Raw genomic sequence first — 23,624 nt, 5'->3', positions numbered from 1 at the left:
CTTTTTTTATTATTATTACTATTATGCTCTGTTAACTCTGTCACCAACTAGCTAATCATATGAAATCTATGATTACTTAAATCAGGTATATCAACACATTTGTCAGTTGAATGCACAATAATAGTCTTAAAACAAAAGAATAATATAGCTGTAAATAATTTCTAAATAACCAGGGCTAACTCTAATAGACACTTTTACACATGCTGACTTTGATTGTGTGTGTGTTCAACAGGGCATCAGTTAGATGTGATCTCCTTAAACACAGCTGCTCATGTCTCTAACCCTGCTGGCCTGAACAAGGTCAGAGGTCACAAGCACCAAGCACTTCCCTGCCATTCACTACCACACTTTCCAAAACATATGTGGACCTCCACATCAGCATAAGCAAATTAAGTTCTAAAACACTTCAAGTATAAGCTGTAAGAGTTAGACTTACTGACTATACCCTAACCGGATATATACACTATATTGCCAAAAGTTTTGGGACATCTGCCTTTACATGCACATGAACTTTAAAGACATCCCATTCTTAATCCATAGCCAATTTGGAGTTGGCCCACCCTTTTCAGCTATAACAGCTTCAACTCTTCTAGGACGGCTTTCCACAAGGTTTAGGAGCGTGTTTATGGGAATTTTTTGGCCATTCTTCTAGAAGTGCATTTCTAGAAGAGAAGGCCTGGCTCGCAGTCTCCGGTCTAATTTATCCCAAAGGTGTTCTATCGGGTTGAGGTCAGGACTCTGTGCAGACCAGTCAAGTTCCTCCACACCAAACTCGCTCATCCATGTCTTTATGGACCTTGCTCTGTGCACTGGTGCGCAGTCATGTTGGAACAGGAAGGGGCCACCCCCAAACTGTTTCCACAAAGTTGGGAGCATGAAATTGTCCAAAATGTCTTGGTATGCTGAAGCATTAAGAGTTCCTTTCACTGGAACTAAGGGACCAAGCCCAATCCCTGAAAAACAACCCCACACCATAATCCCCCCTCCACCAAACTTTAACAGACTCGTCCATCGTGAGGAAATTTCATGAATGGACTTATTGCACAGGTGGCAACCTATCACAGTACCATGCTTGAAATCACTGAGCTCCTGAGAGCGACCCATTCTTTCACAAATGTTTGTAGAAGCAGTCTGCATGCTTATGTGCTTGATTTTATACAACTGTGGCCATGGAAGTGATTGGAACTCCTGAATTCAATGATTTGGAGGGGTGTTCCAATAACTTTTGGCAATATAGTGTATATTTTTTACATGGTTCAAAATTCATAATGTTACCTTTAAAAACATTTCATTAAGAATTTACATTTAGGAAAAGGGCACATAAGTTACTTTTTAAATTTATTTCCACAAATGAGTTACTAGGTGTGCTACTTGGGTTTTGAGAGGTGTGTTCCTCTGGTGCTCTTCAGCTTGGAGATCCAAAATGTTTCCCGAATAACCAGTGGTTCTGAGGCACTCAAAAGGAATATAAGTTTAAAAAGCCTTTATTTAAACTTGGCTATCCATTAAAAAACATGCCAACATGTTTCGGCCTCTGTGGCCTTCTTCAGGGCAAATTCAAAATGGCAGTCTGTAGACTGCATGCTGTATCTGAATGTGGTCACATGACCTAGAAGCACAGGTGCTCATCTGCACATATCACCTGACAAAGAGCAATTACAACAAGTTACTTTAGATAAGACAAGTCACATTTTCAATATTTTACCAATTCCCACATCAGGATAGTTTAAAATATCAATATATAATTTGTTGTAAAAAAAAAAAAAAAGTTTACTGAGGCTTTCTTATGTTTTTGGTACAAACCAATTTATATTAAAAACGGGTGGTCTAGGTGACAACACATGACTTTGCTATCTCCTTTTACTAAGATATACTTTTACTAAGGTTCACATCTCAACTAAATTTCCCAACCAAATTCAGCTTTTGACTAAGAACTAAACATCTTGGTTTCATTTCCTGTAGTCACAAACGCTCACTCCCCATATGACTCATTTAAATGACTTATCTGGAGAGTACAGACATGGAGTCTGTTATTTAAAACTCAATAAGAAATCATGTTTGATTTGAGAAAATGTAAGATCATTTTTGTGTGTCCCCCCCCCCCCCCCCCCCCCCGCCCGTAAAACAGAACAAATTGGTTTATCTTTAAAGGACCGCTTGTTAATGCGCATGTGCTTGGCTTGTACACGTAATCCTCTTTCCTAATGTCTTAGACCTTTTCTTATCTCCTCACGGTGTAAGAACGCCGTTTCGGATACCCGAACACTAGAAAATTGTCTCTTGAGTTGATCTCAGAATTCTAACATTTATTTTAGTACTCACTACTCACTTTTTAAAACTCAATTAGAAACTAGACTACTAGACCATACTATATATTGTACTACTATTTTCATGAGGGGTTTTCAAATTAAACAAGCAATTTAAATAGCAACAAATTTCTATTTAAACACCAGGGATCTATCTTTAGAGAGAGCAAATCCTCTTCCATCACCTGTTTGTTTCTCATAATACTTTGGAATAAGCAGGTAATGCTCTTTGCTTGTCTGATCTTTGCAGGTCTTAATGGTTTACTCTGAATTAGCGGCCAATGCAGTCAAAAATTAATGTGATTAAAATTAATCTCAAGCTCTGCTTATGCTAGGATTGGAGAGTTTTAGCATGCGGTTTAGGGCATAATCTATCTAAATAGTGTATGTTTGCCAAGTAAAAAGTCTGGAAACAGTTATTTGCCTGTGTTCGGTGCTAACAAAAGCCAATTTTTCCCTCAGGTGGAATAGAAGCAACACATTCAGTAACTGTATGTCTTTGATGGCTTAGCCTGGGTTAGAGATGGACTGTAATCCATTGTGTGTTTTGTAAACATGACCCAGGGGGTAATTGGATGGACTGTACCTTCAGAAAAGAACAGAAAAACTGTCAGGTCCAACTATGTGACCCTCAGTTATCCATGATCACATATCTAATGTATTTTGGATCACAGACAGATATTGATACCAGGCGTACACTAAAAACATCAATCTTTTTATTAAAAATATAAAAAAATTCTTCAAAGGAGATCAATTTGCTTGAGAAGCAACATTGCGTAAGATATTAAGAGAATGTATCTTTAATACAAGCATATTTAGTCTTACAGCATTGGCAGATTTCTTCACTTGTTTTAAGTGAAGATGGTTGTATGAACAAGTAAAAAAAGTGAAAAGATCTGAGGGTGCAGCAAGACAAACTATATTTTTTGTATGTAGTCAGTGAAAACAAGTCTTGAAATTTTATGTAAAGTAAGTGTATTTAGCTTTAAGGGTTTTTAGGTATTTTATCAAGAAAAGTAAATAAGATAAATGCCTACTCAATAAGAGGATTTTTTTTTGCAGTGTGAATGGAGCCTAAGCACTGCAAGGGAATGCAACATATTCACAGTGAAGTCAACAAGAATTCAAAATGACCCTGTTTACTTTCTTAATGCACATCCCACAGTTGTCTTATTATGAACAGTTCATCAGTGCACGTTATTCCAAAAGGAAAAAGTTTGGTTTTGTAATCATGTAAATTGCTCATCCTCTGAAGTGACGCTTCTTTTTCTGCTGACATCACGTAGGCTATTTGATAATGTTATCCTATCCTAAATAGCCATTTAGGCAATGTTTTACAAATTCACATTCAATGGCTCCATTCTTTTCACCATCCATCAATTTGCAATTAATACAATAATTACATTATGAAAGTACAGTAGGTTGCGAACAGCCTTTAAATGCGAAATTTGAATGCATATCAGAACCAGAAATCCACAACAGAGCTGAGATGGAAAAGTGTGCAACTTGGTTTAAATATTTATGGGGATAAAAATAGAGATTATTTACATTCCATTATCATTTGTCTTCATCAGTGCTTCACAACGGAGGTGCTGTTGGCACTAAATGCTGGTACCTCTGAATACTCCAGCATGTTCAAAAACCTGTACCTTCATATGACCTTGTGGTCTATTTCCAAAACACTGAACAGACAACACTACGGATAAAGGGTGCGGTAGAAACTTCTTGGGACCGCTTTACTTCCTTCATAGCTACTTAATGGTGGAAAAACAATGACTTTTTATAGCCCACTCACAACATACAGAGATTTGGGGGTGGAGTTCTCTATTTGTGTGTGGTGGAGAGGTTTGAAGACTGTTTTTGCTGAGCAATGAGGGATGGTGTTAGTCAGGCAGCTGGAAACAGAAAGAGCGAAGAAAAAGAGGGCAGGAGGAGGAGAAGAACAAAACAAGAGACGCAGAGAAAGGGGGATGATCGTATCCATATGGTGGAGCTTGTGTTCTTCACTTCCTGGACAGAGAGAGGGAGACGAAGAGAGAGGCTCGAGGAAGAGAGAGAGCTGGGAAGCCAGTGAGGGAGTGAGAGAAAAACAACTGGAAGAGTAGCACAGTAACCTAGATTATCTGAAGCTGTGAGCATATGACCGGGAGAGAACTGTAGAGACCGATTCAAAGCATGTGACCATGATTTAGTTACAATGTTATTGTGAATGGGATGGGATGGCGTTTTCTGAAGTTCACCGGGAAGGATAGAAAGAGAGTGAAAGTTCCTAAAGTGCTGTGTTCAGGTTCATGCACCACCAATGATGTGAGGTCACTTAGAGGAATTCAGGTTAGTGTTTTCATTTTTTTCTGCTCTTTCTTCCTCCTCTGCCATCTGGAGCTGTGAAGCACTTCCTTCCATTTGCCGAGGGTCCATACATTCCGATTTTACTTCTGCGTGACGACCCTCATGGTTTTCCCTTCACAATCATCTTTGCGTATGGAGTGCAGGTCTGGTTCTTTCCCTAAAGCTTGTTGGCCAACCTCTGGTTGTAGTTAACTATCCTTTACTGGAGTTTGCAGACATCAGCTGAAGTTCTCAGAGGGGTGTTGCCTTGCCCTTATAAGGCGAAACCAACCGAGTGCAAAAGTATTTGAATTTGTGGTGGTAGGCTCCTACTACACTGCCTTTTCATATCTGCACAGTCTGGAGCTGGTGCTTTTTCTTTACTCTTGGTTCCTCTTCTTGGATGAGTTTACACAGAGGATGTTCGCTGCCAGACAATAGGAAGCTTTTGTCAGGGGGTGAGCAGCATGTGTATGGGCGCTCTGTCATGAGCTCTCACAAGTGGAGTCAGAACAACTCACAAGAGGAGGAGGCCGGTCCTGGATCTGCCCTCTGGCCAAATACGCATCCTGCCTTTGAAATGCACATGCTCATGGGAGGGAAAACTTATTAGACAGTGTAAACAAGAAGGTTTTTTGAGGCTGTAATGCTGCTGAATCTGACTCATGCTCAGCTTCTGATGACAGTGTGGACCTCCGGTTTTAGCATCACTGGAGATCAACAGCAACAGCATGAGATCTTTCACCTAACTTGTATTCAACAGGTCAGATTCAAACCTGTTTGTTGAAAATTAGACTGTCGGACACTCTGCTAGAACACTCTTTTGAAAGCACCATGACAGCAGCGACTTGGTACCATCGGGACATCAGCCGCGTGCAAGCCGAAGAGCTGCTGGCCCGTGCTGGGAGAGATGGAAGCTTCTTGGTGAGGGACAGCGAATCTGTGCCTGGAGCCTATGCCTTGTGTCTGCTGTAAGTACAACACCTTAATGCTGGAATACACTACACGACTTTTGCCTATAGATTTACTGTCTGATGAGTCGACGCTGGTTGCCAAAAGTCAGAGTCAGTTTGCAGATTGCAGGTTGAGAGAAAATCACATAGTGATTGGCACAGGCTTAATTTTTATAAGCATCAGACTATGATTCAATCCAGTCAGAGGATATCAGACATGGTTGATATTTTGAGCTGATTTTAGAACACATATTGTTTTTATTTGTCACGCATTTCCTAGCAATTCAATGAATTCACCCAGAATGAGTTTGGTACCACACCCAGATGTCTATCCGCAGCACTTCCGGGTGATGCACACTGACAATTTCATATAAATCGCAATAGTTACAAGGTATTGTCAAGAAGAGCTATAAGCCCTTTTCTTTAGTCTGTGCTTGTGAGATGGATTTTACAGCCATGTGTCTGCCTTCCCCATCAGGTTTTAGCAGAATTTTGGCAAGACCTTTCAGATTGTTTAGTGCTGTCTATCTCAATGCATATGAGCTCCAGGAGACGAGACTCAGTCTACAGCAGCCCTATAGGCCCCACTTGGTCAGCTTTGTTCAGGCCTCAGTTTCCCCTGTTTTCCTCCTGTCTCTGGCCCCTGCAGGAGGGAATAGGCTCCAGTGACCGCACTGCTCTCTCTCTACTGCAGCCCACAGCCAGACACATTCCTGAAGGCTGAGCCCTCCAGCTTCAACTGCTCTCCCTACTTTCTTTCTTTCATTCTCTCTCATTTATTCTCTTTTTTTGCTCGTTGTCTGACTCTGGTTCATTCTTTCCCTTGGTCTCTACCTCATCTCTTCTCTCTGAAACAGTTCACATGCAAATCGTCTAATCACACAGTCACAGCCAACTTCCTCTCTGTTTTTTTTTTCTCTTGTTTTAGATTACCTAGAAACAATGAGGTTTCTAATTGTCTTCATTGGGCTTGGTTAAATATGTGTTCTGGGTTCAGAACCCTGGGTTCTGGGTTCTGTGGCCAAATGTGAATGAGCACAAATTGTGGTTTATCTAACCTCTGATGGGCACAGAAATATGATCTTGTATGATTTGACATACAATGTCACATGATGTGACCACATTAACAGGTGGAACTTTATTTTACTGTGGTTTTGCATATGGTATTAATGAGGTTTTACCCTACTTTCATAATTTATAATCCCATGGTGACCATGGAAAACATTAATGTCCAGTGTGCACGCTTTGTTTCATTAAGCCACACAATGACTCATTTATTTGTACCACACGATCTGTACCATAGCTGAATTTCTATCAGAACAAGATATTTAATTGTCATTGAAAATGTTGATTTAAAGCTGATGAACTTTATGGTGATATAGAACAGTTTACATATTTCTTTGATAAGATGTTTCTGAGAGAGTTTTACTGAAGATAAGAACTTAAGAAGATAAGAGAAAAATTATTTTATTTCGTCATCATTTACTTTCTTCTTTCTTCTGAGGCATTTCTCAAAATATCTTCTTTTGCGTTCCACAAAAGAAAAAAAGTTTCTTATAGGTTTGTAACGACGTGAGGGTGAATCAATGAATTAATTTTTTGAATGAAAACACAAAAATATAACAATTTATATTCAGAATAGCTTAATGAAACTAAAAACCTATTTATGTGGTCACAGGTGAATAATTGCAGAAAATATTATTCTTTATCCAACAAAATTCTGTCATCATTTACTCACCCTCATATTGTTCCAAACTTGTATGACTTTCTTTCTTCTGCTAAACACCAATTGAGAAGTTTAGCAGAATGTCATGAGCTGCTGTCTTCTGTACAAGCTGTCGAAATCCTAAAAAAGAAAAAGCACTATAAATGCACTATAAAAGCCCAAAAGCACTATGAATGTGGTCCATAGAACTTGTGCACTAATTTTAAAGTCTTATGAAGCCATATGATAGCTTTGTGTGACAAATATACTGTCATTTAGGTTGCTAATCACTGAAAGTCTAGCTTGACAGTCATGGTACCATTCACTTTCATTGTATGGTAAAGAGCAGCAAACATCCTGCCCAATGTTTCCTTTTGTGCTCCATAGGAGGAAGACAGTCACTGCATTTTGATATACATGAATGTTCATTTTTGGGTGAACAATGGCTTAAAGAATATTTATTTTACTGTATTGTCTTTGATTCAACAGTCTGTCTGTTTTGTACATAGATTCCAGCGACATGTTCATACATACCGGATCCTCCCCGATGCAGATGGATTATTGGCTGTGCAGGTGAGAAGACAACGGGTCTGCAAATCATATCCTGGCAGGATTACCTTTTAAATTTCACATGCAAATTGCTTGACATTCATTGTTACTTTCACTTCTTAAAGAAGTATAAAAAAAGAGAAGCAGTCTTGTCTGCTGTCTAGAAGCATAAAGCTACGTGGTTTCAAAATGACCTCAGTGGCATTGCTGTCAATAAAATGTTTCACACACATTCCTCCAGCACCCACGCTTCAGATCCAGTGAAGAATGACTGGAATGGGTTTGTCTGTCTGTATGGAGATTAAAATATGCATGCAGCAGTGCTAGATGCATTGTGGGTCTTTTGTACTAGTTCTTTACTGCATGGATAAGGCATGTTGGTCTGTTTCATGTAGAAACACTCTTCCAAAAGTGTTAGTGTTTTTAAAGGTGACTTTAAAATGCCGGTTTCCTAAAGCACAGAATTAATACAAAAACACAGACACAACTCATAAGTTGTTTAAGTGTTCTTTAAGTATTTCTATTGTAAAACAGGATAATTTTCTGAAATTTCTCCCCCTTCCAGTGTCTGATTTCTTTTAATCGCTTTTCAAGAGCTGCACTCTTGGAAGGAAAACATTCTGCTATATAGAGATTTTAGGGGAAATAATTGAACGTTTTTGCCAAAATGGCTTCATTGACCATACTTTGAAAATACAAGCTTCTAAAAAAAGCCATTCAAAGAGCGGGTTATTTTATTTGTCATGATGCCTGATGGTTTAAGTGTGTGTGTGCGTGTGCCCTTGTTTGCACAGTGGGTAGCTGGCCAGTGGCTGTTTGTGGTATGTAGAGTTTGGCAGACGCTAGAATGAGAGCATCATAATGTAATTGTATCTTTGGTCCATAAAGCGGAAAAACTTAAATGTTTTGGGAGTTACCCTACCTAGACCAACTTCTTGTTGTGGCAAACCTAGCAATTCTGCATTTTCTGTCTTCTTTTTTAGTTTACTGGATATAGAGTCACACTTTAGATTAGGGTCCAATTCTCACCATTAACTAAATATTAACTATGACTTTTGCCTCAATAAACTCCTAATTACTGCTTATTAATAGTTAGTAAGATAGTTGGGTAGGATTAAGGGATGTAGAATATGGTCATGCAGAATAAGGCATTAATATGTGCTTTATAATAACCAATATCCTAGTAATATGCAAGCTAATAAGCAACTTAATATTGGACCCTAATCTGTCAGAATTCCAAATATTTGTAGTTTAATAAGTTTGCTAATTCTGAAATATAAATAAAATGTTAAAGGTTGTGATCAAAAAAGTAAAAAAGTATAAGATTTTAAAAAGTTTAGGATCTCTCATCATATACAGTTTGTCACAAATGTTTTCATGCTTTTGATGATACCATTATTCCTGTCAATCTTTTACTACACCACTGTTCCCTTTCCAACCTCCCTTAATCAGGATAGAATTGTGACATTTTGTAATGCACATTTCAAATCCTCATGCTGTCCTGCTGTATATTTGATCTGTGAATCTGTTTGCTTTTATATGTTGGGTTGTGTGTGTTTTTATTTCAGGCCACGCAGGGAGTGCAGGTGAATTGTTTCCGTACTCTTGGCGATTTAGTTGTGGGGTATCAACACCCTCACAAAGGTCTGGTGGCCCCTTTGCTTTACCCTGTTATGCGTGAATCAGAGCCCAACGATGAGAGCTCAGGTAAGACGGAAGCATAGGATGCATAGTGGACTCCAGACGCTTCTTAAAATTGACAAATACAAGAAACTTTGATAAAGATGTTTGTTCAGAAGCTCATAATTTAGAATTGGACATAAATGAAAAATCACAATTTGAAGGAGTCAGATGTGAACGCAGTAACAGTGCAGCTGTGAATGATTCACAATCCAACTCAAACCATGAGTTTGAGGCTGCTACGTAAATCTTTTTTGATTGGTTCATTAAAAAGAAGCGGTTCAAATGAGTCATTTGTTTGCGAATCGGACATCATGGCTTAAGCTATGTTTGTTGTTCCAGAAAATACTGTGGTGCGCGGCTGACTGATGAAACGCAGGACTGACACAATTTTATTTATTTTTTCGCATTTGCAACCATTTAATCCGCAGCCCTGTTAGCAAAGTGAATATTATATTTTGTGTGATATTTTGCTGTGACACAGTTCTACCCACAGGCACAACATTCAAATTTTTAAGCTTACATACAGGTGTCTTCTCGTTGAAGATGGTGACGATGAGAAGCCAGGTTCAACATTTGCCACCCCTCCACCACGCGCAATGTCCCCTGCAGGCTACCCTCCACCTTCCAGTTCAGCAGCCCCTCAATTACTTCTGCAGAGGCTTCAGGAGCTCCGCCCAAATAGGTACATTCATTCACACCTGACCAATGGATCAATATCAAACTTTTGGATCACATCACAAAACACTGTCTGTGCTTGTAAAGAACTGTGTGAACACTATTGCCACTTTCACAGCTCATTGTACCGATGTTTACCTCTGCAGTTTAGGCTGCGAGATCATCCCATTACTAGATGAGTATCTGCATGGCAATGTGTGTAAGGACCTGGAGAATGTGAAAGGGGGCGCGTCAGGACTTCAACACTTTCAGTGTATCCTCAGCCGTGCATGTGACAGTCTGCACAGGTGCTGTTTCTCTAACATCACATGTCCTTTCACACACTGCTGCAATTATTTGAAAGAAGAACATTTGAATAATGACTGTTACATGTCCTGGCAAAACGTTCTCCCTGATTTGTTTATCACAGTGAGATTGACCAGACACTGTCTAGTTTGGAGACTTTGGCGAAAGTGTTTGATCATCCTAGCGGCCATCTCACCTTTCCCAAAATGCAGGTACATCCCATTTTGGTTTTACACATACATAAGGCTAATACAGTAAGCTACTATTTTTAATCAATCCTATATGTCTTTAGTTTAATACGTTTGCTTCATACGCAACATTTTTATAAAGGATTGCACACTGTGTGGCTGATATATGGAACCAGAACAACAGATTCAAAGTTTTATTATATGTTCAAACAGGAATGGGATCTTTACTGGTCTTTGCAAAGATAGACATCACCATTGCTCATACTTCTTATTAGAGATCTGAACAAAGCCCTTACCCTAAATATTAAAATTTTGTGTATAATTTGTCCTTTGTAGTTTGTACTACAGACATAAATAATTGCTTAAATCATGCAGCTCATTGAGGAAAGGTTTCCGATTACCTTTCTAAGTGATCTGACTGACTTATTTTCGCTGGTGGATGTTTAAATTAGTGGAAAAAATCCCTTAGACCAATGGTTCTCTAAATTTTTTATTCGAAAGTCCATCATCCTACACAATATTCATTGACTTTCATTCAGTATTCATTAATCCCTCTGATATTTATACTGTAATTATGATAAAGTTGCTTGTTTTCAAACTTTTTTATCAACAGAAACTGGGGGTGTTATATTAATTAACGACAATTTATTTTGTGTTTTGAGGAAAGGATATGGTTTACTGTATATCCTGATTGTATGTTTTTAGCATTTCAATGAAGTTATATTATATTAATATATTGATAAATGTTAAACAATTGTGTTATTATTATTAATATATAAATTTAAATCATTTTAAGTCATCCTGCGGCCCTTTGAACATTTTCTGAGGGCCCCAAGTGGGCTCCTGCTCCCTGGTTGTGAACCAGTTGCTTACACCCTATTAGGGATCAGAATATCATAGATCGGAACCTTGAGCTCTTTTGACTTTTGCCAGTAAACAATTATATAGCAACCACCCAGAACACCTTTGCAACCTCACAACATTGCAGCATAATGCACAAACCACAGCACCCTAGACTTGTGTATAGGTGATTTCTGCATGAGCTAGCAGTGCAAAGACAACAGTATCTTCCAGGAAGCAAATTTTAGGTCTAATACTCTGCTTCTCCATCTTTTCCTCATATATTCCTGTTTTCTCATTAACTCTCTCTTCATTAGAATACAGGAACGAGTCCTGAAGAAAACATGGATAATCTACTTCACAAGCTCACTACGCTCTGCAACCTGTTGTCTTCTCTGGAGAAGAGGGTAGAGACACACATAAAATATAAAAACAGCATGCACAAGCACACACAAACCACATACTTTCTGAATTTCTTGTAATAATGATAGCAATGTCATGTCTTTTTCAGGTTCTCAAAGCTTTGCAAGAAGCTGTAACCAATCACAACTTATCTTTGCAATCAGCCACTCCTCCTGAGGCAGTAACAGCTAACAAAAAGCATGCCCGACCCAATCCGGTCCACAGCTTTCAGGTAGCACAATGTCTATTTTCTTCCTCAAAGTGCTAATATTTTAATTATGAAAGTGTGTGCATTTATTTATGTGCATGTGTTTGAATGTCAAGGTCAAGGTGGTCAGGTATGGCAGGCAAACAGTGTCGGTAGACATAGATGCAGGAGTGCTGCTATTTGACAAGAAGTCTGGCTCATTTGGTGTGGAGACTGTCACACACAACAGGAGTGAGTTAACCTTGCCTTGAAAACATTACTTACTTTAGTCTCTATTATTATTGTAATGCAAGGCTAAATGCCGTCTAATGCTTTTGTTTTAGTCGTGCAGTTGGTAAAGTTTCAGAAAGGCCATGCCAAACTGAAGATGGTCGTTGACAGTCTTCACAACCCACCGAGAGAACTGGTGTTTGAGAGCATAAAGGTGAGGGGACAAGACTTGAATTGGCTTACCTTAAACGTACTAAATCTAAAGTACTGATGTTTCTTCACCAGAAGCGCGAAGCCTTCTGTCGACTGCTGCAGCTTATGAAAGCTGCTCACTCTCAGCAGTCTGAGCTTGATGTCATCTCTGTGTTTGTGGGCACCTGGAATATGGGTATCAATATACAATATATAATTAGTCATAAAATATATTATGGCTTCAACACCTGCAACAAGATATTTTATTGTTGTATCTGTATTTTGCCTGCAGGGGACACTCCACCACCTGCTTCACTGCAGACTTGGGTTACTTGCTGTGGTCTGGGTCTCACCCCAGATGAGTCCATTGCCTCTCTGCCTCATGATATATATGCAGTGGGCACTCAGGACAACCCGCAGGGCGAGAGAGAGTGGGTTGAACACGTCAGAGCCACGCTTCGGAGTGCAACCAACATCGACTTCAAACAGGTCTAACATTATAAAAATCTAAATCTTCATAGACCAGAACACTGTGTTTCTTCTTCTTAAGTGATCATGTATCTCTATTACTCATTTGATTAGATTACATTTGAGTGTGTTACAATGGTGAGAGGAGATTGTGAGTGTGTTTTGTGTTTCCTCCTGTAGGTGGCAGTACAGTCCCTTTGGAATATCAGACTGGCTGTGTTTGTAAAACCAGAGCATGAAGGATGCATCAGTCAAGTAAACACCGCTAGTGTAAAAACTGGCCTGGGGAACACGCTTGGTACAAATCTTCTTTTTTAAAACAAACAAGCACACTCACTAATGAACTAACTCTCCTTTTCCCCTCTTTTCTCACCTCCTTTGTATTTTGTAGCCAAGGAAAACAAACCAAGTGATGAATAATTTGTTTTGTCTTGGTGGTTACAGGAAATAAGGGAGCAGTAGGAGTTTCTCTTCTCTTTAACGGCACCTCAATGGGCTTTGTGAACTGCCATCTGACTTCTGGTAGTGATAAAGCACTCAGGTACTCACACACATATATTTAGAGTGGTGGATCTCAAACTTTTTCAGGTGGCAGACCACTTCAACAGAAAAAAAAAATTGCAGACCACATAACAGCCCAAATTTGGTATCTTTCAGGATGGAATACACTATATGACTTTCAAAATCTAAAGAGTTTTTAAAACATTATGGTGTCATACACTTTTTGACTTTGTAAATGGTTTCAGAGGAAAAAACTGGGTATAATTTACTAAACAAGGATCACAACCTGTCAGACATTAAGGTCATTCAGAACACAAACTTGTGGAGAAATATTCACTTTTTAGCATCAAATTTGACCAATCTACACTTTTATGTAACCATTATGGCTATCTTGAAGAATACAATTAGATTGACTAACTTTTAAGACAAGTCTAAGCAGTTTATGCAACGGATGACGTTGTGTTTACTATGTCTTGTGCACTCCTGTTTAAAAGTTTGGGCTCAGTTAAACTTTTTTTTAAAGAAATTAATACTTTTATTCAGCAAGGACTCATTAAGTTGATCAAAAGTGACAGTAAAGACTTACATTGTCATAACAACAGCATAAATGCTTTTCTTTTGAACATTCTGTGTTCATCAAATAATAATTTTTATTTTATTTTAATGTTTAAAACAATATTACTTTTTTATTGTCGTTTTGATCAAATTAATTTAGCCTTGGTAAGCATATGAGACTTTTTTCAAAAACGTTGGGAAAAAATATTTCTGACCTCAAGCTTTTGAATGACAGCTTAAGTGAGCGTGTCTATTTTGCACTGTTCCTCTTTATTTTCTTAGGAGGAACCACAACTTCCAAGACATCCTCAGACTTTTGTCTCTTGGTGAAAAGCAGCTCAGCACTTTTGACATTAGCCTTCGTTTCAATCATCTCTTTTGGTGTGGAGACCTCAACTACCGCCTGGACCTGGATGCACTGGTTACACAGCTTAATCTGCTTTATTTCTGTGTAGACATTAGTCATTCCAGCTTTACTTATTCCTGCTCACTGCTTTTTATTAACTGTGATCTATAGCCATTTAAACATTACTCCAAGGAGACTCCATAGTTGGAGTTGTACTATGTTGTTCTGTGTATTCACAGTACTCACTTATATCATTGAAGGTCAGCTTTCCCTGACCTAGGCCTCTCTTTTGCAGGACATACTGAAGCATGTTTCAAAGCGAGAATTTGAGGAGCTGATGTGTGCAGACCAATTGACTAGAGAGCGGCACAGAAGAAAGGCCTTTTTTAACTTTAGTAAGAACAGCGGCTGCTCTTCCACTCCCATGGACAACACACATGAAATCAATCAACGAGGTTACACAGCAGCATGTGGGCCAAAAAAAGCATTAACAGATACTTTATTTCTTGCTCTCTCTGTTAAGAGGAGGAGAAGATTTTGTTTCCCCCCACCTATCGGTATGAACGTGGTTCTAGAGACTGTTATCTGTGGCAGAAATACAAGTCCAGTGGGGTAAGACTTTCTATTTCATTTATTCTGTTGCTTCAGTTGATAGCTCAAACCTTTTTACACTCTAAATGCCATATGAATCATCGGTAATATGATTGGGATGATCATGTTTGACAACCACAGATTACAATTACTAATCTTAAGTACTAATTGTGTTTTTAACTATATAAACTTTCTTTAGGTGCAAGTCAATGGGCCCTCATGGTGTGACAGAGTTCTGTGGAAGTCCTACCCAGAGTCTCACATAACCTGTACCTCATATGGTATATTTCATTTCTTTCACTTCTTATTCTCAAGTGTTTGTCAAATCATATAAAATAGGAATAATGTAGCATTAGTGCAGTACAATGTATTAATAATACATGAAGTGGCTAGACAAACTCCTTTGTTGGTTTGCACTTTAGCTTTAGGGGAGAGATTAAAACATTGGACTGCTATTTTTGTAGCATTTTGGAATAAGTTGTGTGTAGCTACTCTGCACAGCAAATATTTACTTTGGGTATGATTGTAAGTCTGTGGTCCATGATCAGAGTCATATCCTGTCTGTCTGTCTGCTCTAATTATGTGAATTCAGCCTCCTCAGTGAAAGCCTCACACGTATATTATGCCAGTGTATGATCACAGCCAACACTGACCAAATGCATAGTATTTTATAACTACCTCACATTAGTGCTTTAATTAAGTTTTTTAATGGCAGCATTTTATGTGATGGGAATTTGATGTGCAATTCAGAGGATGGTTTGTATGCCTGAAGTCTCATTAAGATACCAATTGTAGCATTAAGAATTGAATGAATTTTGTAAGCATGTACCACAAAAGGGGAAGCGTTGATAAGAACAGAGATGATAGAGTTGAATGGACACAGAAGGACTTTTTGGCATGCCCATTGAAATCTAAGACCTGCTAACACTTGATATTAAGATGCATTTTGATCGATGGGATCACAGGTGGACGAGGGAGACAGTTTACACCTGGTGTTTTAAGTCTCTTTTGCCCACTTTACAACCACTTATGTCCTTATTTATTTGAGGGGAGGGTCAATCTATGGGTGGGTAAATATATGTGCTTTTTCAGATCTTTTGATCTAATTGATGAAATAAGTTTGATGATGGGAAAAACACAAGGAGAACAGAAGCTATCATTTTTGCTCTGATAGCCGTAAGACCACACCGAACGCTTTGAGTGTGTGTTAGAAATCAGGAATGGCGAGAGAACATTGCGCTTGGTACGTTTTTCGTCTCCATACCAAACTTGGGTCTTCAGCCGACAAAGTTTAAATCTCGTCTGGCTAGTGCGCTTCCCATAATGTTTACGCATTCTCAGTAGACTGAGAATAGTTTTTTTGGAGGGGTTGTTCAATGCATTTGACCACATGAGCGACTACACAACGAAAGCATTCTGGTCGAATGCATTTTCGACTACCTCTGGATGTGGACGAAAGTGGACAAGCTCAAAACGTTTTAGACCCTGTTTACACCTGCATTTACCATCGTCCACTTGTAAGGGTGCTTTCACACTTCGATTGCCTGGTCCAAATCCTAGTTTGTTTGCTCTCCCCTCCCCCTGCCCACGCTGAATTGTGTTCAGATTATATTATTTGGGTCTGAACCGTGGTGCTTTTACATCAAAGCTTGTAACAGTGATGCAGGATAATGGGAAAAGAGAGAGAATGGTTGCTTGCTGATGTTCTGTTCCTGGTTTATGTAATAATGAAACATGACTGACATGAAACATGAACCAAAACAAGACTGACAGTTTATGACTTCTCCCCCTGAACTTTCCCTTGCCCAGTATCTTGCTCTTGCATTGGCTGTAGGTTGTCGCCGATGTATTTTCCAGTCAGAATACATTTCACACTGCAGGACTCTGAGTTGCAGACAGGTCCAGATATTTATCACGCTAAATATCTCACTGGCATCGCAATGGATTGGCACTTCTCTCAGATTGCGTCTTTGATAATACACATTAAGCAATGTGAACAATGTGAATAAGCACCGATTTGCCTCTTTTCAGGCACTGGTCGGCGATTTCCACAAAACTGCTGGCGAATGAAAATCAGGGCTAGTGTGTACCTGGCATAACTGGCAACAAATGCATGTAGTAATAAAACAAATATTTAAAATTGATTGTTTGGTTCTGTTCATCAGGATGCACAGACGACATCTTCACTAGTGATCACTCTCCTGTTTTTGCAACTTTTGAAGTCGGTGTAATATCACAGTTTCCCAGAACAGGTATGGAGTCTTTTCAGCTTGTGTCTCTGATAATGAAAGTTTTGACTTTTAGGTCATTTCATAACTCAAGGAGTTATATTAAGGGTTGCTGATCATGCATTTCATTAAGGAACCACCATTTCCCTTTACCACTAAAAGGCTGGTTCATTTTAACAGCACCAACATGAGAAAGCCCTAAAACTATTTAAGCTTTTAAAAAACAAGGGTTAGTGGACCCAAAAAGTACATTTCTGTCATTAGCTACTCACCCTTATGCCATTCCAAACCATATTATAAACACAAATAAAAATATTTTAATAAAACCTGAGAGCTCAGAACAAACCTCAGTGGTTCTCGCATCAAGTAATCACATTTTAGCTTTCATTTACCATTTATGATGTGTTCGTTGTATGTTCTTTGATCAGTGTTTATTGAATAAAAGCCTAAATTAAATCTGTTCTTTTACAACCTCTTTATGAACCTTTTGACACATCAAAGTTTTAGTGTAATGGACTTTCAATTGAGGGACAGAAATCTCTCACATTTGATTAAAAATAACTTCATTTGTGTTTCGAAGATGAACAAAAGTCTTATGGCATTTGCAACACTTGAGGGTGAATAAATGATAAAGGAATTTTATTTTGTGAGGTGAACTGTCCCTTTTACAAATACACAGCAGCTATCAAAACAGAACAAGTTTTTTTTTTTTTTTTTTGAATATTTGTTTACTGTTTCACTTAGTATCATATATCCATGTCACAGTCCTTTTTTCCATCTCTGTGGATGTAGACTCGGGTTCAGAGAGAGCCAGCATTGAGCTGGAGGTGATTGAGGCCATAGTGAAAACAGCTAGCAAGGCCAAGTTTTTCATCGAGTTCCACTCCCGCTGTCTAGAAGGTATAAGGTATATTTTGTGCAATCAGGCTAGAGATCATGCAATGCTTTGTTGCTAGTCTGTTTCCTTTAGAAATGTCAGGAGATTGTGAGATAATTGTGACAGTTCTTTTTTTATGACTTTATGCTTCTCCTTCTGTTTAGAGCCTCGCCGTTCCGCCGAAAATGACTCACAGTGCTGTGAGGTGCCAGGGTTTCTCAAACTTGGCTGGTCTTCCAAACAGTTTCCCAAGGTTGTGATAGAGATCATTTGGCTCAGTATGATCATTTGGAGCTATTAATAAGGATTTGACAGTTTTGGTTGGTAAATCAAATATCTCTTTTGCCTCTCCTTTTTCTCAGTTCCACCCAGTTCTCTCAGATTTAGAGCATCTCCGGGATCAGCACTTGCTGTTGTCTGTGAAGTCATGTGATGGCTTTGAGTCATATGGTAAATGGTCAAGCTCATCATGTCTGTTTAAATTAAATTTCTCTGAAACAGTGGTTTGGTTTTTAGAAACCATTTCCTCATAACAAAGTATAACACTTACTTTGTTCTTTGGCACTTTGTTGAACTCCTTAATGCTGTTGAATCATTCTGGTCATATTGATCAAATAATGGGAATTATGCCATTACAGGCGAGTGCTGTGTGCCTCTTCGCTCGGTAACAGGGAAATCATCGGATCCATTTGAGACATGCTTGACTCACAGAGGAGAGGAGATGGGCTCTATTCGAGGACGAATCAGGGTCTATGTACCACCAGACCGCCGAAAGATCCGGGAAAGGGTCTATGGTAGTTTAACCACATGGCCTTACAATATCACTTCTTAAAATATGCCCTGGACACCTTTTCCCCTTAAATTTCTTCCTGCTTTAGTTCCTCCTCTGTTTTGGATCTGTTTTTACTTTTCTATATACCATGGCTTCCTCTTTTGGCTCCCTGCTGCCTGATCTTGTCCAGATGCATCCTGACCTTCACTGAAATATGACTCTTAAAGTAATGCACACAAAACATTAGGGGGCCCTATTTTAACGATATAAGCGCATGGTCTAAAGCGCAGGGCGCAAGTTCACTTAGGGCGTGTCCGAATCCACTTTTGCTAGTTTAACGATGGTAAAAATGGTCGGCGCGCCAGGCGCATGGTCTAAAAGGGTTGTCCCTATTCTGTTAATGAGTAATGGGTGTGTTTTGGGATCATTTACGTGGGTTAAACCAATCAGAATCTCATCTCCCATTCCCTTTAAATGCCAGTTGCACTTTCGCCATGGCAGATTCGCTATTTACATGACGGAATTTGATAGTGGAAAGGCCGAAGCCGTCTCCAGAGCGCAAACGGAACTGCTTGTGCGCAACGTAAAAATGCGCAAGCAGGCCATCTACGGGACAAGTCGGATTCCACCATATCTTTATGTACACAATAATAATCTTTTACATTGTAATCCTTTTATTTTAAATATTTGGCATGTTTGTGTGCTGCTGTGGGTCCCTTTGTGTTTAATAAGCAGAGTGTACGCACGTTGTGGACCCGCCTATGGGCGCACATTACTAACGCGCTCTTTAAATAACAAAAAAAAATATTGCGCAGTCTATTTCTGTTGCCTCAAAATAGCAACGTGCCAACAATGCATCAGAACACACCTCGTTTTCAGACCAGCACGCCCATAGGCGCACAGATGGGCACAAATGCATTTGCTATTTAAACAACGTGGCGCAGGACATGAAAATGATAACTGCGTCGGACTGAAACTAGTAAAAAATACTTGCATTGCGCTTGGCGCTGCATTGCGGCGGGTGTAAGAAAACATCCAGTGGCTCTGCCACAGACGTCTACAAAATTTAAAAAGTTTGACACAATGCATGTTTTCTGCACATTACAGAGTGGCTCTGTATTGAGAAGGATGAGAAGGAAATGACGAAGGACCATTTGTCTCGCCCTTCGTCCTGTGCATTCCCCACCCAGTGAGTTAAAAATGAGCCCTAAGCTAATATTGTTTACTTCATCTATGGTAAAGCATTTTTATTCACACACTTCCACTAGCCTTTTCCACTGGATGACTTACACTTCATGTTCCCACTATAGAGCACCATCAGCCCCGTATATGGCAGCTCCAAACAGCTACACCAATCCTGCATACTTCATCTTTGAGGGGTTGCCTGTGTTGCAGAGAGTCGAAGAAATTCCCTCATCCAGCAAAGAATCACAATTAGTACGGGCCAAAGACAGCGTGATACAGCTCCCTAGAGTGACTGGAGGTCACAGCCATGGCAAAAGGTCTGCTCGGAGATCCGACTTCACAGAGATTGATATTCCTGGCTCCTTAGCACCCTATAAACCATCTTGTGAGACTCAAAATGAACTGTCGTTGACTGCGTCCTCTTATCAGCTTTTCCCAGGTCCAGATGTTCCTAATACATCTCCAAATCAGAGACACACCACTTCCTCAAATCCATCTTTACAGTTAGAGTCCCATAAGATCAATATGAGACAGGGTCCAGTATTGTCAGTCAAAAAACTCACAAACTCCTACATGAACCATTCTGTTTTCTCCCGGGACATACAGACACCACTAAAAGAAAAAGTCAGAAAGGACTATCACAGGCTGCATCAAGGCAGGCCCATGCCAATGCAAAATGGACCAAAGCTAAACCCCTATGTGTCCACAAGGGTTCCCGCCCATGAATCCTCTGTACCCTGGATTGTAGAGCAGCCAACTACAGCTTCAGGAGACAACTCACTTACAGCTCTCCAAATTGCTAAATCACTAAGTGAGGTGGATTTTCAGCCAGTAGACAGAAAGTACCAATTTCATGAAATGTCGTCTCAGCAAAGGCATCATGGGTATGATTATGGTTTAGCTAATGAAAGAAACTACAGCTGGGAGAAAGAGGTGAGCTGGGTAGTTTTCAGTTATGGATTATGTTGTTCAGTAAACCATGTAAATATGGACTTTAGGATTAGCTTTCTGGTTTAGCTTTGATAAATACAAAGCCAATGTGTGTCTGCAGGTGTCAGTCTTACATGGAGCCCCAGAAACAGTGCGGGAGCTGCTCAGTACTCTGGGTTTGCAGCGTTACACGCTGGACCTCAGCCGCAATGGTTGGGATGATCTTGATTACTTCAGGTAAGGTTGATGTTGATGTGATGTGGGGAAAATTTTTAAATAGATTGTCTTCCTCATTTTCTTCTATTCTCACTGCTTTGTGCTTTAGTTAATGACTCTAAGCAGCAATGGTGCTTTGTGAACAAATACGTTGCCAAAAGTTTGTTCTTTTGTCCTGCAGTGGTATTACAGAGGAGGAGCTGTGTACAGCGGGTGTGTCTAACCCATCTCATCGACGGAGAATCTTGGAGAACCTTCCCAAGATCTGGGACTGAACACAAAGAGCCTGAGAGACTATCAGGTGTCATATTAGGAGACTATCAATGACAAGTTCAATATTTGCATTCCTAATACATATGTTTTTTTACTCTCCTTTGTATTATAAATTTAATTCCTTTCATAATAAAGCTGATCACACCAAGTGTTCATTCTGTCCCTGTGGTCCTAAACATACAGTGTGGAATAAACTATAGTCCAATACATGCTTCTAACAATCCAAACAAATGTATCACTAAAACACATCTTTAATTGTTTATGTTGGGCGTCTTGATACTTATACGTAGATACTGTGTATATAAGTCATATCCTTGTCTTATCTAAGCATTTGTTGTGAAATGTTACTTTGTGGTTCAGTGCCTTGTCAGGTGACTAACACAGCTTGCCTATATCCCTGTTTTGAGCCTAGTTCCTGTATTTATTCACAAGAGAAGATATACTAGTGCATAAACCAACTGTTTGCTAAAGGAGTCAGCTGGTCCTTTTAAGAGGAATACCTATTTTACTGTTTACCCCAGGGATTTAATTGCTGTTCTCCCCTTTACTTAAGGAGATAAGCTCATGGAGGTTGAATGCTTACTTGAACAAACATTATGATTTCCAGTGTAGTCTTACATTGCTGGATCAACTGTAAATATTACCTTCAAAATCAGGTAACATAATAATAACTGTTCACATTTGTTTTCTGACCATTGAAAGTGTAACCTGATTTTCCACAGAGATTGAATACAAACTGTAAAATTCAGTGTGTACATGCCATTTTATTTGCTTTTTATTCTTATCAAACTATGAAACTATTAAGGCAAGCTATGCTCTAATTTATGACATAACTTGATGTTAAGTGCATTCTCCCACCTCCACAGTCCTTTCCTCTTTTTAGCCAAGTAGTGCTTTATATTTGCATTTGTATATTTGTAATTTGATAAATTATGTAATATTATCTTTGGATTATAATGATGGTTTTGTAAGTGATTAAAGTTTTTTTTTAATCTATGTCAAATACTATTCAGTGTCGATATTTGATCATCTTTAAACTTGAACAAATATGGTACAGAAGGTTGTTTGTAGAAACAGGATCTTTGAGGACTATGCTTGCATTGGGGTAGGCTAGTAGTAATGTAATATCAAAGGGCCTGTTTACACCTGGTCACTTCATGCGTTTTCTGTGATCGGATTGCTATCCGATCGTGAAAAGGCCGTGTGTAAACGCAGTCGAGGCAGATTTAAATACGATCGCTCAAACCACATCAGGACGAAACTAGACCAGTCTAAAGCTACGTTCATACTATCAGTCCAGATCTGATTATTTGTATATCCAATTGGAATCTGATCTAAAATTATTGACGTCCACATTGGCTACGTTCACACTGTCAGTCCAAATCCGATTATTTGTGTATCCGATTGGAATCTGATCTAAAATTATTGACTGTCCATATTGTGTATCGCAACTGTTCAGACCCGATTTGTGTCCATGCAGTTATTTCGTTTTCCAGAATATCTGCATTGTTTTTTATGGCAATGACGTTGCGTTGGTAGGAATATGCCAAAAACAACAACAACCGCAACATGGAGGGGATTGCAATAGAGATGTTGTCTTATTTAAATTTTACAACATGACAATGTGTAGCCGCCCGCGCTGTACTATTGCGTCTTATTGAGGCAGCACTTTTTTTCCCGTGCTGTCGTCTCCGTCGGTTTACAAACATGTCTCCATTATATAGGCTAGTAGGGGAGACCGGGGACAGTTGCAACACTTTTTGCATTTCTCGCAGTTACTCAGAGACTATTTGGACTAGACCAACCAAATTTGTATATTAAACTAGCATCTGTCTGCTAATTACCCATACCATTTAAAGATGAATATATATGACATATCGTTCACAGTATTTATTTGAATGGAAGAAGCCAGATGTTGCAACTGACCCCGACCCAGGGGTTTTACGTTTACGTTGAATAATAAACCACAAGAAATCCGATCAGAGCGGTCAGACTTAAACGGATTTCCAAAAATGTGATTTGAATAGGATTTCAAACCAGATATGGGTGTAGTTTGAAACAGATTTGTAAAAATCCCATTTCATGTGATTTTTTTGCAGTTCATACTAGCTATCTGATCGGATTTCAATCGGATATGCACAAAAATCGGATTTGGACT

General features: G+C 39.2%; 1 protein-coding gene across 1 annotated transcript; it reads left to right on the top strand.

Moving 5' to 3' along the window:
- Positions 1-4,318: 4,318 nt before the first annotated feature.
- inppl1b (inositol polyphosphate phosphatase-like 1b) lies at positions 4,319-22,470 on the top strand. Its single transcript, XM_079891755.1, has 27 exons — positions 4,319-5,605; positions 7,802-7,865; positions 9,410-9,548; positions 10,068-10,206; positions 10,346-10,486; positions 10,609-10,696; positions 11,830-11,919; positions 12,024-12,146; positions 12,239-12,353; positions 12,446-12,546; positions 12,618-12,720; positions 12,817-13,013; positions 13,173-13,290; positions 13,437-13,533; positions 14,331-14,469; positions 14,690-14,789; positions 14,918-15,006; positions 15,185-15,266; positions 17,151-17,237; positions 18,006-18,113; positions 18,255-18,343; positions 18,453-18,540; positions 18,729-18,884; positions 19,970-20,051; positions 20,173-20,980; positions 21,099-21,214; positions 21,375-22,470. The coding sequence occupies exons 1-27, from the start codon at positions 5,469-5,471 to the stop codon at positions 21,466-21,468; spliced, it is 3,690 nt and encodes a 1,229-aa protein (XP_079747881.1). The 5' UTR covers positions 4,319-5,468; the 3' UTR covers positions 21,469-22,470.
- Positions 22,471-23,624: the final 1,154 nt, after the last annotated feature.

The sequence above is a fragment of the Squalius cephalus genome (genome assembly GCF_949319135.1).
Source record: "Squalius cephalus genome assembly, chromosome: 14".
NCBI classification, from domain to species: Eukaryota; Metazoa; Chordata; class Actinopteri; order Cypriniformes; family Leuciscidae; genus Squalius; species Squalius cephalus.
The sequence above is the reverse complement of the archived record's forward strand: the minus strand, read 5'-3'. Positions and strand labels throughout refer to the sequence as shown.